Raw genomic sequence first — 14,976 nt, forward strand, 5'->3', positions numbered from 1 at the left:
AAGTTAAATCACTGTATTTTTTAATTTTACTGTAAAAGTTTTGGTGACTATTATGCTGTCAAGTTAAGACACCCACATTGTTTATATATAGCTAGTGAAAATTCCTGAAACAGAGATAAGATTTCCTTGTCCTCGCTGATAAGGAAACCAATATTAATCTCAATCCATTCTAGGGTGGTTTTCAGCACTTTATGGAGGACACGTAACTGTTCTGGACTTTGCCTTCAAATAGTATTTGCAATGATTCTTTTTCCACCAAGGCTAATCAGAAGTTGTTTGGATTAGGTCTCAATCACTGTGGAAACCTATTGCTGTTCTAAAAAGCTGCATTGTTTCCCTTTTCTCTCGGAGGATAAGTAGCCTGAGGAAAAATGGGAAGAAATATGAAAAATGTCCTTGTTGTCTCCTTTGGATTTTTGCTGCTCTTCACTGCATATGGAGGACTTCAAAGTTTACAGGTAGTGCATTACATAGTAAGAGAGAGTTTCTGACAGGGCTACAGTGTCTTTGTGGATCATTAATAGTATTATTGACATTACAATGAAAAGGGAAGTTCATTTTCCTGTGAAAGCTAAAATGTTCTAATCGTAACAAACATACTACAGCAACAGTTAGCATATTTTTTTACTGGAAGCATTTAGGTTGCATATATTTAAAAAAACACAAGTACTTTTTAAAGAAATGTAGCTTTAGAAATCAAATGACCTTTGATGGAACCTATTTAATATCAACTGTTGTTTCATAGCTAATTAAACCACTTAACAACAAACAATTTGAAAATGTTGTTGTTTGAACTGAATACAATGTTTGAAGTTACTTTTGTAATTTTATTTTCTCTAATTTATTTACTGAAAAGTATGGTGCAAGCAGCTCTGTAATATTCTCTTTTTATCTTATCTCTTTTATCTTTATACACAAAAAATAGAGCCTTAATTAAACACCTCAGAATAAAATGAGCTATGGTTTAACTATACTACTGTATAACTGACACAAACATACATAGAAGAGTCCAGTAAGCCTGACAATTGTTTACTCTTTATCATGCTGAAGACATACAGTAAGTTTTAAACCTGATGTATTAGAGAAATATAATTTTGTATAACTGAGCATAAAAAGACTGCAGTACAGCAAGCAGCATTGAATGGGAGCAAATACTTAATCCACCATAAAACAAAAATAACAAATTTGTTAAGAATAAAGTCTGCAAAACACATGTTGAAAATGTAACAATACATCAAAATAATTTGAAAACACTGAAAATGAAGTATGTTTTGGGAGCAAACCACAAGACTGTTTCATTTGACCAGTTTGTTCTATGCAGTTTGTTAGGGTCTAGTAGTTTATTCAGTTTTACAAATAACTTTTTTATGTAATTATGATTGGTCTCTACTTACTATTTCTTGTGAAATCATTGTTGAACATTATTGTGTTCATTTGTTTTTTAGACCCCTAATTTATCAAATACAGTTAATGACTGGTCTATAAATCATGTGCCAGTAAATTATTTAGAATACCAGGAAATAATACATTGCCAGCATTTTTCCTCCTTAACAGCCTCTCTCTAGCTGTTACATTCATTGCAATTCTTTCAAACATAATTGCAATCACATAAAATGTAAATTCCTAAGAAAACTACTGTAACATTGTGTTGCAGTCAGTGGTTCTTAGATACATTATTTTGGTGTGCCTGGTATACCATATTTACCTTATACAAGTTGTACAATTAAAAGAGTAATATTTCTGGCTATAATTCAACTTATGTCATGACAACCATAATAAAAAGGACATATAAATGTGAATAAATCCTCTCAATCTTATACTTGCACTTTGGTTATTTGTTTCAGAGCAGCCTTAATGCCAGTGAAGGGATGGGAGTAGCATCTCTGAGTGTCATCTATGCATCTATCATCCTATCTTCAATGTTCTTACCACCCATTCTTATTAAGAATTTGGGCTGCAAATGGACCATTGTTGCATCCATGGGTTGCTATGTGGCATATTCATTCGGCAACATCTACCCGGGCTGGTAAATTACAATTACTTTTTTACTATGTCTATAAATAAATTTTTGCTTGTTCGGGTTGAAGCCACCAATATTATGTGGTGCCTTTATTCAGGATGATACATATTTGAAAGTAATTACTCTGATGAAAAATAAGAGATAATTCGAAAAGTTCAAAATGATACATATGGTAGAAGAAAGCATGAGCACGTAAAATCAGCGTTGAGATGAAGGCTTCCAATATATTTCAAACTTGAAAAAATGTCTAATTGTAATCTAGATGAAAATAGAAAGTAAAGGAGTAAACACAAGAAGAAAAGGAATATTCCTGTGTTTAATCATATAACAATAACATTGACACGAAGGGAACAGTACCAATTTTATCCAGTTTAACATTTTATTTTAGATAAAAAAATTGACAGAAATATTTTTACTTACATTTTGAAGAAGGATTTGGTTAGTGCACAGTGACAGGATGTAGAGATGTGAGTGTCTTGTATTTACTGAAACAATTAGAAATGGATTTTTATTGATTGTTTATTACTGAATAAACTGGTATTCTGGCCATCAACAAAAAGGTCCAACTAACTTTTAGATATCTATAACAAAGCTTAATGTAATAATATGCCTTGCTGCTACAATGGTGTCAGCTGGTGCTCATCTGGAAGCTCACAGCTGTGATTCGTTACCTTAATGGGCAGCTGTGAGTCATGTTATTTAAAGATCTCATATAATAATAATAATAATAATAAAAATAATAATAATAATTATTATTATTATTATAATTATTATTATTATTATTATTGCTTACACTTATATACTGTAGCACTTTTCTGGACACACCACTCAAAGTGCTTTACAAGAAATGGGGACTCCGTACCACCAATGTGCAGCACCACCTGGATGATGCGACAGCAGCCATAGTGCACCAGAACGCTCACCACACGTCAGCTATTAGTGGGGAGGAGAACAAAGTGATGAAGCCAATTCATAGAGGGGGATTATTAGGAGGCCATGATTGGCAAGGGCCAATGGGAATTTTGACCGGGATGCCGGGGTAAAACACCTACTCTTTTCGAGAAATGCCCTGGGATTTTTAATGACCACAGAGAGTCAGGACCTCGGTGTTATGTCTCATCCAAAGGATAGCACCTTTTTACAGTATAGTGTCCCCGTCACTATACTGGGGTATTAGGACCCACACAGACCACAGGGTGAGCACCTCCTACTAGCCCCACTAACACCTCTTCCAGGAGCAACCTTGCTTTTTCCCAGGAGGTCTCCATCCAGGTACTGACCAGGCTCACACCTGCTTAGCTTCAGTGGGTTGCCAGTTGTGAGTTGCAGGGTGATATGGCTGCCGGCTTATATATATATAAATAAGCTCTATATGGACGCACAAATGTCTTCAGTGAAAGCTCCTTTGAACCCAGTGAAAGCAGCTACTGGAAAATCCAGTGACAGAGGCCATGGAGGTTTGGAATGTGGGAGGTGGCATGGCATAGCAGCGGGGATGCTCCCAGCTATAGATGCTATGGAGGTGTTGGTAGGTGGGTGGGAATGGGTGGTGAGTCCAAGTCACCACTTGGTCCTCTTAGAGGTCACAGTAAAGTCTGCCTTATTGAGCAGAAGAGGCTGATGGCTGCAGTCACTGAAGATGCAGAATACCTGGGCCCAGAACAAGCTCACCTTGGGGGGGGCATGCTGACTATCATCTACATAAAGCCAGGAATGTTGAAATGTCACATTGCTTGGCTCATCAGTACAATAACCACACTAGTCAGCTGCATAGCACACATCTATATTAAGTTCATCTATGCCTTATTTGTCATGCAGCTGATGGAATGAACCACTTCCACCGTGTAACAAAACATTCACAATTCACAGTGTAACAATGGCAATTAAGTATGGTTTCTGGTGTGTTTTTATATAACGGCCAACTTTTTCCATATTTTTTCAAAATTAGTTTTAAGAGTCAACAATCCAGCAGCTCGTTAATGCTCTTTGGAGAGCTATACTGTAGTTCTACCAACATGCAGTTCTATCAAGCCTTCCTGCAGAGCTAACATGCTGTAAACTGCATGGTTCCAGAGAGGAGATATAGTGTGCCTGTGTGTATCCTACAATGGCCTGGTGTCCATCTAGGGTGTTTCCTGTTTTGTACCCATTGCTTTCAGGGATTGGCTCTGGCTTCTTCACAGCACTATGTTGAATAAAGTGGTAAGAACATGGATGGAAGATGGTGCAACAAGGCATTTGAACTGCAGGGTCTAATTGGTAATTTGTGATTATTAACCCAGACATTTAATAAGAAGATAGAAATTGTTTTAAAATGTTTTTTTATGTAGAATCTGTATTTTTCTGCAATTTATGATATTTATTTAAGTAAACAATAGTTTTTGTCTTCCTTATGCATAAATGAAGACAAATATTATTATTAGCATGTTGAACTGAAAAACCAGGTTTGATTCTGAGAAACTGGGAAAGAAAGACAGATTGGTTCAATATTTTGTCAGTAAACCAAAATATATACAAAATTAAATGCGCATTCAATGGGATAGGTTCGGACATAAATTAATAGTAACAGTATAATTTCATGTGGATCAATATGACATTGTTATGGCAATTCAATAACAGAGTCCTGGGTACAGTAGTTTTCTGACTGCTCAGAATGTGCCGTCTAAAGTAAAATACACAACGTCAGTTGTCTACTTCAATTTAATCACTTACAAGTCCTGAGGACTTTGAGCTCTAAAATCTGAAAAACTGATCTATTGTACAAAGAGATGTACAAATCCATTATCTGTGTACACATTGTCTGAACATGAATGTATTTTTCTGAGTATTGGAGTTAAGATTCTTATTGAGATTGTTACCTCTAGGATAAAAATAAGCTAAAATAATCTTTTTTCTGACATTGCATTAAAAATGAAAATTGGTCAGTTGTTCTGCTTGGTATTTGCTGTTGGCTTGACTTTTTGTGAGATTATATTTTTACTTCACTGTAACAGTGCAGCCAGGTTTAGGAGGTGGAAAGAACATGGAGCCACCATGGGATGGTAATAAGACATTCCTTACACTACATTTGCATGAGGTAATTGAGGAATTAGGAGTTCCTGTGAAGCCTGTCCTATAAAAGCCATAGGGAATAACATGGGAGTGTCTGATATGATACTCATGGCTAATTTGGAGGGTGAGTCAAGTTAATCTCAGGGCAAGATTTCTAAAAGAAGGAAAAACAATTCAGGTTAAAATAACAACAATCTGCGTTCTTAATTACAGCTTTGTTCGTAGCCATATGAGCCGTTGGTAAAAAGGAAGATAGTATTTGGTGGACTGGCTAAATGGGTTCGACCAGGTGTGGTTTTTCTCTATTACTAATATAACAAAGGCAATCTATATTAGGGACATATATTTGGCTTAGAAGATTATCATACATAACTGTGTTCTGTTTACTGACTAGACATTTCAGTAGGGAGAATTTATGTACAGATTTCCTTATGCTATCAAATCAGGGAGATATCTGTTACACATATGTATTGTATCATGAAGACAAAACAATACATTTGATTTTTAAGCCTCATTATTACAATTCAGAACAGTATTGAAAGCATATGAAGTATAACAAATACTAATACAATATATGGAAAAGAATAGTGAGAAAGAAAAACAGCCTCAAAACAAAGTAAACTTCAGAATGCCATTCTACTAAAATGCATCCCCTCACTGTAGCTGAGTCACAAAACACCACAAAATATGTGGCTTTTAAAAAAACTGACTCTTCTCTAGTACAAAAAAGAGTTGTATGGAACATTTAATATTATCTTCTGATATTCTGAAACACTGCTAGTACTAGGATCAGTTCAGGGCAAAAGAGATCTCATTGATCAATAAGCAATTCTCTTATTTTATTTTAATTTCAGGTCTTACATCTTTGATTGTTATGTATTGTACTGAATAGCTAAATGTAACAAAAGGATAGGTGTCAATAATTGTATAATTGTATTTGACTAAATAAGATTAATCCAAACTTTTTAGCTTTAATTTCTTTTAGAGCCAACTAATTACTGCATTTCCACATTTCACAGCAATAGTGTAATCAATATATGAACTACACCTCATTTTACATAATCACAAAGTCTATCCCTAATCCAAACATTATTATAACTGTTAGAAACCTTACTCATAAACTATCCCCATAGACAAAAATAACACTGATGTAGCGGTTAAACAAGGGCTGTTACAAAATGTAATTGTTTTGTTTATAAGGTGATTTAATATCTAAATTAGCACAATTTGATTAATTACACTTATTGTATTGTTACTATTTTAACTATTGAAGTGTCTATAAGAATCTATATACAATGGGTAACACCTGGTCTGTATAAACATTTCCAGTTTTCAGGAAGCTTCAAAGCAAGGTAATGTTAATTCTGTGATCTAAGGAATTGTGAACTTCACCTAGGTTTATCTTAGTTAATGAAGTTCTTGGTAAATGATTAAGATTATCATCAATAGCCCAGGATCACAACAACATAATAATAATAATAATAATTGCTTACACTTATATAGAGCTTTTCTGGACACTCCACTGAAAGCGCTTTACAGGTAATGGGGACTCTCCTCCACCATCACCAATGTGCATCATCCACCTGGAGCATGCGTCGGCAGCCATAGTGCGCCAGAACGCTTACCACACATCAGCTTTCAGTGGGGAGGAGAGTAGAGAAATAAAGCCAATTCATAGTTGGGGATTATTAGGAGGCCATGATTGGTAAGGGCCAATTGGAAATTTGTCCAGGACGCTGGGGTGACGCCCCTACTCTTTTCAAGAAACGCCCTGGGATTTTTAATGACCACAGAAAGTCAGGACCTCGGTTTTACGTCTCATCCGAAGGACGGCACCTGTTTACAGTATAGTGTCCCCTTCACTATACTGGGGCATTAGGACCCACATAGAACACATGGTGAGTGCCCCCTGCAGGCCCCACTAACACCTCTTCCATCAGCAACCTTAGTTTTTCCCAGGAGTTCTCCAATCCAGGTACTGACCAGGCTCACACCTGCTTAGCTTCAGTGGGTTGCCTGTTTTGAGTTGCAGAGTGATATGGCTGCTGATAAATCAGGCAGGTACAAGAGAGAAAAGGTGGAGACAGGAGGACATGGTAAGAGACTCAGTATGTTGATGTAAAAGTGTCCATTCTTCCTTGTTACACTTCTGACAAGCTTGTTGTGAATAATTGATGGACTGTTACTGGTCCACTAAAAGACATTTACAGTACTTGACATTTACATTTACCACTTTTAGTTTTAATCCTGAGCAGGTTATGCTTGACAGTTGGGATGATGCTCACCAGGTGATACATTTTGAATGGATTGTGTCTTATTTAATGCTTTCCATTTATACCATAAATTCAATTTTTTTCTTTGTCTTTCCATAAAATCCTCTGCCACAGTATCTCTCATACAAGATTTAAGATGTCTTTTTCAGTAAAGGCTTTTTTCTTACAATTCCCCCATAAAGTCCAGCTTTGTGTAGAGACTGGGATATTGTCCATACATCTTACAAATTTAGCAAATCTCTCAAATTATTGTTATCTTCACAGTGGCCTGCCTAACCAGCTCCCTGCTAATTCAAATACTCAGTTTGGAGGCTTTTCTGATCTTGATAGCATTTGAGTGGCATAATGCACATTCCATTTAATTTCACTCCAAGAATGATTCAAAGCAACTTCCATAATTACAAAACAAAGTAAAGTAAGTAATGTAAGTAATCAAATTAAAGGCTCCTTGGTCTTCAAATTCAAATGATCATAACATTATGTTATTTGTTGCTTGAAATTTTATATTTGAGGGAACTTAATAATAATAGTTCCTCACACTGTATATAGCTTTTTTTGGACACTCCACTCAAAGCACTTTACAGGTAAGTGGGACTCCAACACCACCAACGTGTAACATCAACTTGGATGATGCGTTGGCAGCTATAGTGCACCTGTGTGCTCACCATACAGCAGCTAAAGGATGAAACCAATTTGTAGATGGGGATTATTAGGAGGCGGTGATTAGTAAAGGCCAATGGGAATTTTGGCCAGGATGCCAGGGTAACACCCCTACTCTTTTCGAGAAACACCAAGATTTTTAATGCCCAAAGACAGCCAGCACCTCAGTTTTACATCTCATCTGAAGGACGGCGCCCTTTTACAGTGTAGTGTCCCCATCATTATACTGGGGTATTAGGACCCACACAGACCACCTGCTGGCCTCACTAACACTTCTTCCAGCAGCACCCTTAGTTTTTTCCAGGCGGTCTACATCCAGGTACTGACAGTGCTCACACCTGCTTAGCTTTAGTGGGTTTCCAGTTGTGAGGTTGCAGGGTGATATGGCAGCAGGTTACAAACTTACAAAGTTTTGAACTTACAAAGACAAATGTATTTACTGAGACGTCAAGTTAAACACTTTGATAACACACAGACAGAAACCAGTACACTCATTCTGAGATTTTATTATTACTATTTTACATTTGATTTGACTAACTGTTGCTGTAGCAAAGGAAAATAGTGGAAGGAATTGAGAATCTTCAGATTTTGGAATTTCTTTAGAATTTTACTTTAGATTTGCATATGATTAGCACATTTATCTGTACCAATTTTTATAAATAGATTTGTGTAGTCTCTAAATATAAAGTCCCATTTGAATGTTCCATGATTGTAAGCTCAGATAGTAACATTAGGTGAAAACTTTGCAGGGAGTTACACACCTTTGCAAGACACTGTATGTGAATTCCAATTCAACTTTTTCAACTCATATTTTCTCTTTAGCTTATCAGGAATTCCAAACTAATATATTTGTTGATTTCCATTTAATATTTTCCTTGATTGGACGTCTAATAAAACTCTGCTAATATCAGAATATTGCCAACTATCATCAGAGTATTTGAAACATTGGTTTTTGTCTTTCTCAGGGAAACCCTAATCACCACCTCTGTGATTTTGGGGTTAGGAGGCTCTCCTTTGTGGTCTGCAAAGTGTACCTACCTCACTATTAGTGGAAACCTGCAAGCTGAAAAGGACAACAAGAGAGGTCCTGATGTTGTCAACCAATACTTTGGAATATTCTTTTTAATATTTCAGTCATCTGCAGTGTGGGGAAACCTCATGTCTTCTCTTATCTTTGGGCAAGATACAGAAATTGGTAAGTAAATACAATTAGAACCTCTCTATCACTTCATTTCCTTTGGATTTGTTCTAACTTTAGGTCATAATTAGAAATGCTATGAAATATGATGTGGGACACTAACACTTCTATAAGCGAGGGGGAGGAGAATGATTGAAGTGTTGGGTTGCTCTTAGCTGTGCCTGTAACGGAAATGTCTGCAGAAGCAACCAATGGTGTCTGTGTGAGAGCTGTCAGTTTGATGATGTTTGTCAGAGATTGGCACAACTAGAAAAAAAAAAAAGAATGAAACCAATAGGATAATCCTGTCAGTCTTACAACTAAGGTTGAAGCAGTTTTGAGTCAGAAGCTGATAAAGCTGTTCTGATTAATTTCAACCCATTCTTCAGTGACTCTCAGCCAATTGTGTGCTGCCACTTAGGGAAACATACTGTAGTTAGTTTACTGGTGACATTGCCTAGACCTGAAACTGAACTTGCGATGCCTATCTCATGGAGTATACTGTACTTAACTCTTTTCTGAAGGCTTTCTTGTTGATTTTGTAGATAGGGGAAATAGGCTTGAAGCTGGTTATCAAAGCATTGATGATGCCTTGCCCCTTGTTGTCATGATGTATTTTAGTGCAAAGTGGCGTAAGTCTCTCTAGCACATTTGGCCTTAGTGATGGAATGAATAGCTGTTCCAAAAGATCTGTGCAGTACTCCTTTAAATCATGTATTGTATGCATCATCTTCCCTTATTCACCTCCCTGTATACAACAAATATAAAATGTAAAATTGTTGTTGACTGAGAAAATGTCTCTGGCACACTATGTACTGTACAGTATATACAGTACAGTATGTGATATTATAGGATTACCATAAAACGTTATGCAACATACTGTATTGCTGCATAATAACGTATAAAGTCCTTGTTAGGATGGGTAAGCCTTATCAACAGAAGTTAATTTGTCCATATATTCATTATTATTCCTTTAGACTAGAAATTGCAGGCTTGTTGGTACCCAAAGGCCATGACTTTAATACTATGGTTCTGTTTATAGTCATCAGTTGCCGTGAACCTTGTCTTTGACACTCCTTTTTCAGTAAACACTTTTGCTGAAACATTACACTCTTTTAAATTTAAACTGATCTTTTTAAAGGTTCTGCAACCTAATGCACTCTGGAATGCCTTAGTGTAAAAGGCACTTTAAAAAATATTGCTTGGTATTCATTTTTCATTCTGAAGCTGAAATACCTGAAGAAGGCCTGAAGTTCTGTGGAGCAGGCAGCTGTGAGTACACTGGTGAAGCTGCAGGAAACTCAACAAGGCCTCCAGACACATTAGTCTATACCCTTCTGGGCAGTTATATAGGTAAGTTTGTGCACAAGTACAGTTACTCAACACTGGGAGACACTGTGTTACATAAAAGTAGCAATGGTATGATACAGTACATGATATAACAAAGAGTGTTCATTTTTCTTTCTCAGATCAATGCTTGGGTCTTGAAGAGTTAAATATATTGTATTCATTTCATATGTAAAATTTTTTTTTACACATTTAGGTCTTCTTATTTTTAAAATGTTATTTTATTTATTTTTATACCCACCTTGTTTGTACCTGTGAAATATTTCTTTAAATATTGTCCGACAGCAAGGATTCTTGTACTGCAAGAGGGGAGAATGGGATAGGAACAACATATTTTTCAGTCTGCTCCCAAAGAACCATTCATCTTTTGACACAAGTTCCAACAGAAGTTTTACTGAGGAGAAAAGTGTTCCTCATTTGGTTCACTGAAAGCCTGTAGGCATCCAGGAAGTCACAGGAGTTGAGTGTTAGCCACAAACTAATAAACCAATTCTAGGTTTTAAAAATGCATTGTTAATATAGTTTTTCATAAAATGAATACAATTTATGCATAGAGTTTAATCATCTGCATTTAAGAATTTATGTTAGGATAAAAACAAAACAAAGCATTTGCAAAAACTGAATACATCTAACGAAACATCTAACTAAAGCATTACTGTTAAAGACCTTTATGGATTTTTTTGCATAGAATGCATATACACTGTAAGAAGAAAAACTGTTCATTGAGTTCACTATTTTCATGTTTCTCCATATTTATAGCAACGTCAGGACGTAGCAGGTCTTCCTGCACTGCAATACTGTATTCATGCACCTGTTGTTTATACAGCTGGTGCCATTCCCTAGTGAATCAGGACACCAGGACACCAGGATACCAAACAGTTGCGGTGGAGGTGGTGGCTCAATTTACCATCTCATAAGCAGTTCATTCATCTTTGTGATACTGTATCTGCTTAGGACTACTCAAAATCTGTTGATTCACTTCTAAAGCAACCATTTTTCTCAAAACTTTCTTAGGTTTCAACAAAATTCTTGCTGAATGTGCTTCTCCTTATCCCATATTCTGCAACTCAATCCTTTGTGACAGCATAATGTACTGTAGCTCAGAGGCTGTGTTTGTGACCTTTGCACAGGTGTTGGAGTCCTGGCTATGATCTTTGTGGCAGTTTTCCTGGACAACCTTGACAGAGATGCAGCTCGTGAATTCAGGGACAACAGAGATCCATTTTGGACAGTTTTCCTGGCCACTTTCAAACACCTCTCTGACAAGCGACAGATTCTGCTCATCCCTCTGACAATGTACAGTGGTTTTGAGCAGGGCTTCCTTGCAGGAGATTACACCAAAGTAAGAAAATGACCTTGAACAGAAAAGTTACTCTTTTGAAAAATAGGGAATTAATCATAATTTATTTTCAAAATGTCATTGTGACATAGAAGCAAAACACCACCAGCCTCTGTTTCCTCATTCTCTATGAATAGTGATTATTTTTGATGTTTGCTCTGAAAATCAAACCCTTTTTCAGAGCTCTGACACTAAATGAAACATATATTTTCTTAAGATGAATTACTGTTTTAAAAGTATAACTTCTGAACACACCACAGGGTACAGCATAGTAATGTTGCTTTGTAGAGTGATGAGAATATCTAAGCTCCACCAAAATTTTAATCACACCTAGACCCAGTGTACAAGCATTTTTTTTGCTTAAATAACATGAACATTTAAGCAGATATTAGGTTTATCTGTTTCAGTCACTGATTTTTGTTCTATACTTCATAATCCTGGGTAATAAATGATAAATTATTTTATTTGATGTTTTCATCTTAATGGTAATACAGAAATGCAGAAATTAAACTGCTTGGACAAACACAGGTAGTATTTTTGATCGACTTATTTGAAAAAAATCTAATTAGTTACAAAAATAAAGGTGGTGAATAATCACATGGGGAAACAATACCTCAACATATTTATGACTAGATGGAAGTTACTTTCTTAAACTGACATACTATTTTTACTCACAACTATCTTTCCAGTACTATGTCACCTGTGCACTGGGAATACATTTTGTTGGTTTTGTGATGATCTGCTTTGGCGCAACAAATTCATTATGTTCCTATGCCTTTGGAAAACTGGCACAGTATACAGGAAGAGCAGCCTTATTTGGCTTGGGTAAGAAGCATTTTCTCCAGAACAAGATTACATGTGATCTAAATATAGTTTTCAGAACACAAACAAGCCTTTGTTTTTGTGATGTGGTAAAAGTAAAGTGATCCTTCAAAACATAACTGAAGCCATGCTTTAGTAAATGCTATACTGATCAGAACACTAAAATCTTTTTTGGACATAATTGGGTTAAGGCTTTACATGTAAAATAATTGACAGATTAAACTGTCAATCACTTTGGTGAATCATCTTTACAGTATACTTTCCTGAAACAAAGTTTATATGCATCATAAATCTTTGTTTAGACTTTTTGTCTTTAACCCTGATTTTGATAAAACTACTACTGGTTTAAGGACAAGGCACAGTCTTCACAAGTTACCATTTACACCTTATTGCTTTAAGGACATATGTTCTCAAGCAGCTGTATACTTTACAATGTTAATATATAAAAGATCACAAAACATTTTGTATCTCTGCTTTTCTCTTGCAGCAACCGTGTCAAATTTTAGCTGTATAATAGCCCTGCTCTTGTGGAAACCTCATCCAGACCAGCTAGCAGTCTTCTTTGTATTTCCTGCTCTTTGGGGAATGGCAGATGCTGTGTGGCAGACACAAACCAATGGCAAGTTACCAGAGCTCTCAGATATACTTTGATTTTGCTCATGAGCAGCTGGCACAACAGTAACCAACATTTCATGCACAATTCTTGAAAATTAGGATTGTTAGGATTATTTTAACAACACTAATCTCTTATTCATTAAATAAGTAGTAGTTAGGATTACATATATTATGTAATTATGTAAATAAGAATTGTTTCAATCATTGGTATAGTTACAATTTATAGATTAGTTAAATTAAGTGTTATTTTCAGCATCTATCCTAACATGAATGAAATGTTTTTTTCTAGCCCTTTATGGAGTTCTCTTTCATGAACACAAGGAGGCAGCATTTGCCAATTATCGACTCTGGGAGTCGGTAGGATTTGTGATCGCTTTTGCTTACAGCAACTTCATCTGTTTGGACATTAAGCTGTATGTCTTGATAGGAGTTCTGGTTGTTTCAATGGCACTCTATGGGTTGGTGGAATACAAAGAGTACAAGAATCCTACAGTGAGAGAAGACAATGTGTTAAAGAAAGTGCCAGAGATGCTGATCATTTCTGAAACAAAATTTTAGCAAACTATTTTGTGTTAACGTGTTACACTTTTTGAAGGAATTTCTTTTTTTTTCAAAGCATACAGGTGAATTAAGAACGTTAAAACCCATTGGTTGTGAACTTTAAAAACAATCATTATGGTTAGTTTTCTTTGAGACACTCAAAAGTCAGTTTTGTCCATGCTGCAGTATTGTTGACTTCATAGTCTGTTCTACTAATATACTTTCAGAGGATTTGACACCACTCCCTTATTACCATACTTTCTGTTATAAACTTAGAAAAAAATCCATATCTTTCATGCTTCACACTAAAAGTATTCTGATAAAAGAAAATTTAGTAATCCATGTTAACAAAGAATATTCAGACTGTGATATAATTTATGGCTCCCAACATTAACTACACAAATGAGTGATTTTGTTATTGATATTGCTGAAAGTAGACATTTGACTGAAATTGAAAACCTGGTTGTTCTTTTTGATCCTGTATACTGTATGTACTTGAAGCCAATGTAAGAAACATCACAAGGGCTCCATTTGAACTACACTGGTAGGTTAGATGATACACTCTTTTATTTTATCAGACTCAGACTACTGTAATGGCTTACCTGTTGGAGTATCCATTAAGAACTCATAAGGCTTTTAGAATTCTTTGTGAAGAATTCACATTCTTATTAAATTAGCGGGTTGACCCCAAAGTATTTTTTTATTTTTATATGACCAAGTATAGGCATTGAATTACAGTACTCAAAAATAAAATGTATAGTATATTGTATTTATCATCTGTAATAATTTCAAAATCAAAATACAAATTGATTAAAAATATGATTAAAAAGCACAAATAACAGTTTGACTTTGTTATTTACTTTTGGAGGGCTCTAAACTCCCTTTTTGAAGGGATACAGTAAAAATGTGGTGAGTGTTTATGTGTGCATGTACAGTACACGTCTAATTTACATACCGTATAGAACAGTTTTAGATATCTGTAGATTAATGTTTTAAAAGTAATTCAGCTAAATAAATTGGAGAAAACAAGTATTGTACATCTTTACAAGCTTCATGCATTCTGTTTTATGCAAAATATTATGAGAACTTTATACACTTCTCATGGGTATTATAAATTCTTGGGTGAATGGGT

At 35.6% G+C, this 14,976-nt stretch overlaps 1 protein-coding gene across 2 annotated transcripts; it reads left to right on the forward strand.

The window, feature by feature from the left end:
- Positions 1-166: 166 nt before the first annotated feature.
- Positions 167-14,680, forward strand: LOC148839483 (N-acetylglucosamine transporter UNC93A-like). Of its 2 annotated transcripts, XM_088940608.1 has the most exons (8): positions 167-458; positions 1,845-2,026; positions 8,970-9,199; positions 10,409-10,534; positions 11,659-11,870; positions 12,557-12,692; positions 13,177-13,308; positions 13,594-14,680. In XM_088940608.1, the coding sequence occupies exons 1-8, from the start codon at positions 372-374 to the stop codon at positions 13,860-13,862; spliced, it is 1,374 nt and encodes a 457-aa protein (XP_088796734.1). In that variant the 5' UTR covers positions 167-371; the 3' UTR covers positions 13,863-14,680. The 2 variants fall into 2 exon arrangements, with proteins under 2 accessions (XP_088796734.1, XP_088796744.1); XM_088940618.1 differs by lacking the exon at positions 1,845-2,026 and having other exon boundaries at positions 395-458.
- Positions 14,681-14,976: the final 296 nt, after the last annotated feature.

This window comes from Atractosteus spatula, chromosome 2 (genome assembly GCF_055471065.1).
Source record: "Atractosteus spatula isolate fAtrSpa1 chromosome 2, fAtrSpa1.hap1, whole genome shotgun sequence".
NCBI classification, from domain to species: Eukaryota; Metazoa; Chordata; class Actinopteri; order Semionotiformes; family Lepisosteidae; genus Atractosteus; species Atractosteus spatula.

What these genes read in the sequence shown, in the direction of transcription:
- LOC148839483 (XM_088940608.1), top strand. Translation starts at nt 372, where the DNA reads ATGGGAAGAAATATGAAAAATGTCCTTGTTGTCTCCTTTGGATTTTTG. An exon ending in TTGCAGGAGATTACACCAAA is followed by an intron (nt 11,871 to 12,556) that starts GTAAGAAAATGA and finishes CTATCTTTCCAG; the next exon opens with TACTATGTCACCTGTGCACT. An exon ending in AGCAGCCTTATTTGGCTTGG is followed by an intron (nt 12,693 to 13,176) that starts GTAAGAAGCATT and finishes TTTCTCTTGCAG; the next exon opens with CAACCGTGTCAAATTTTAGC.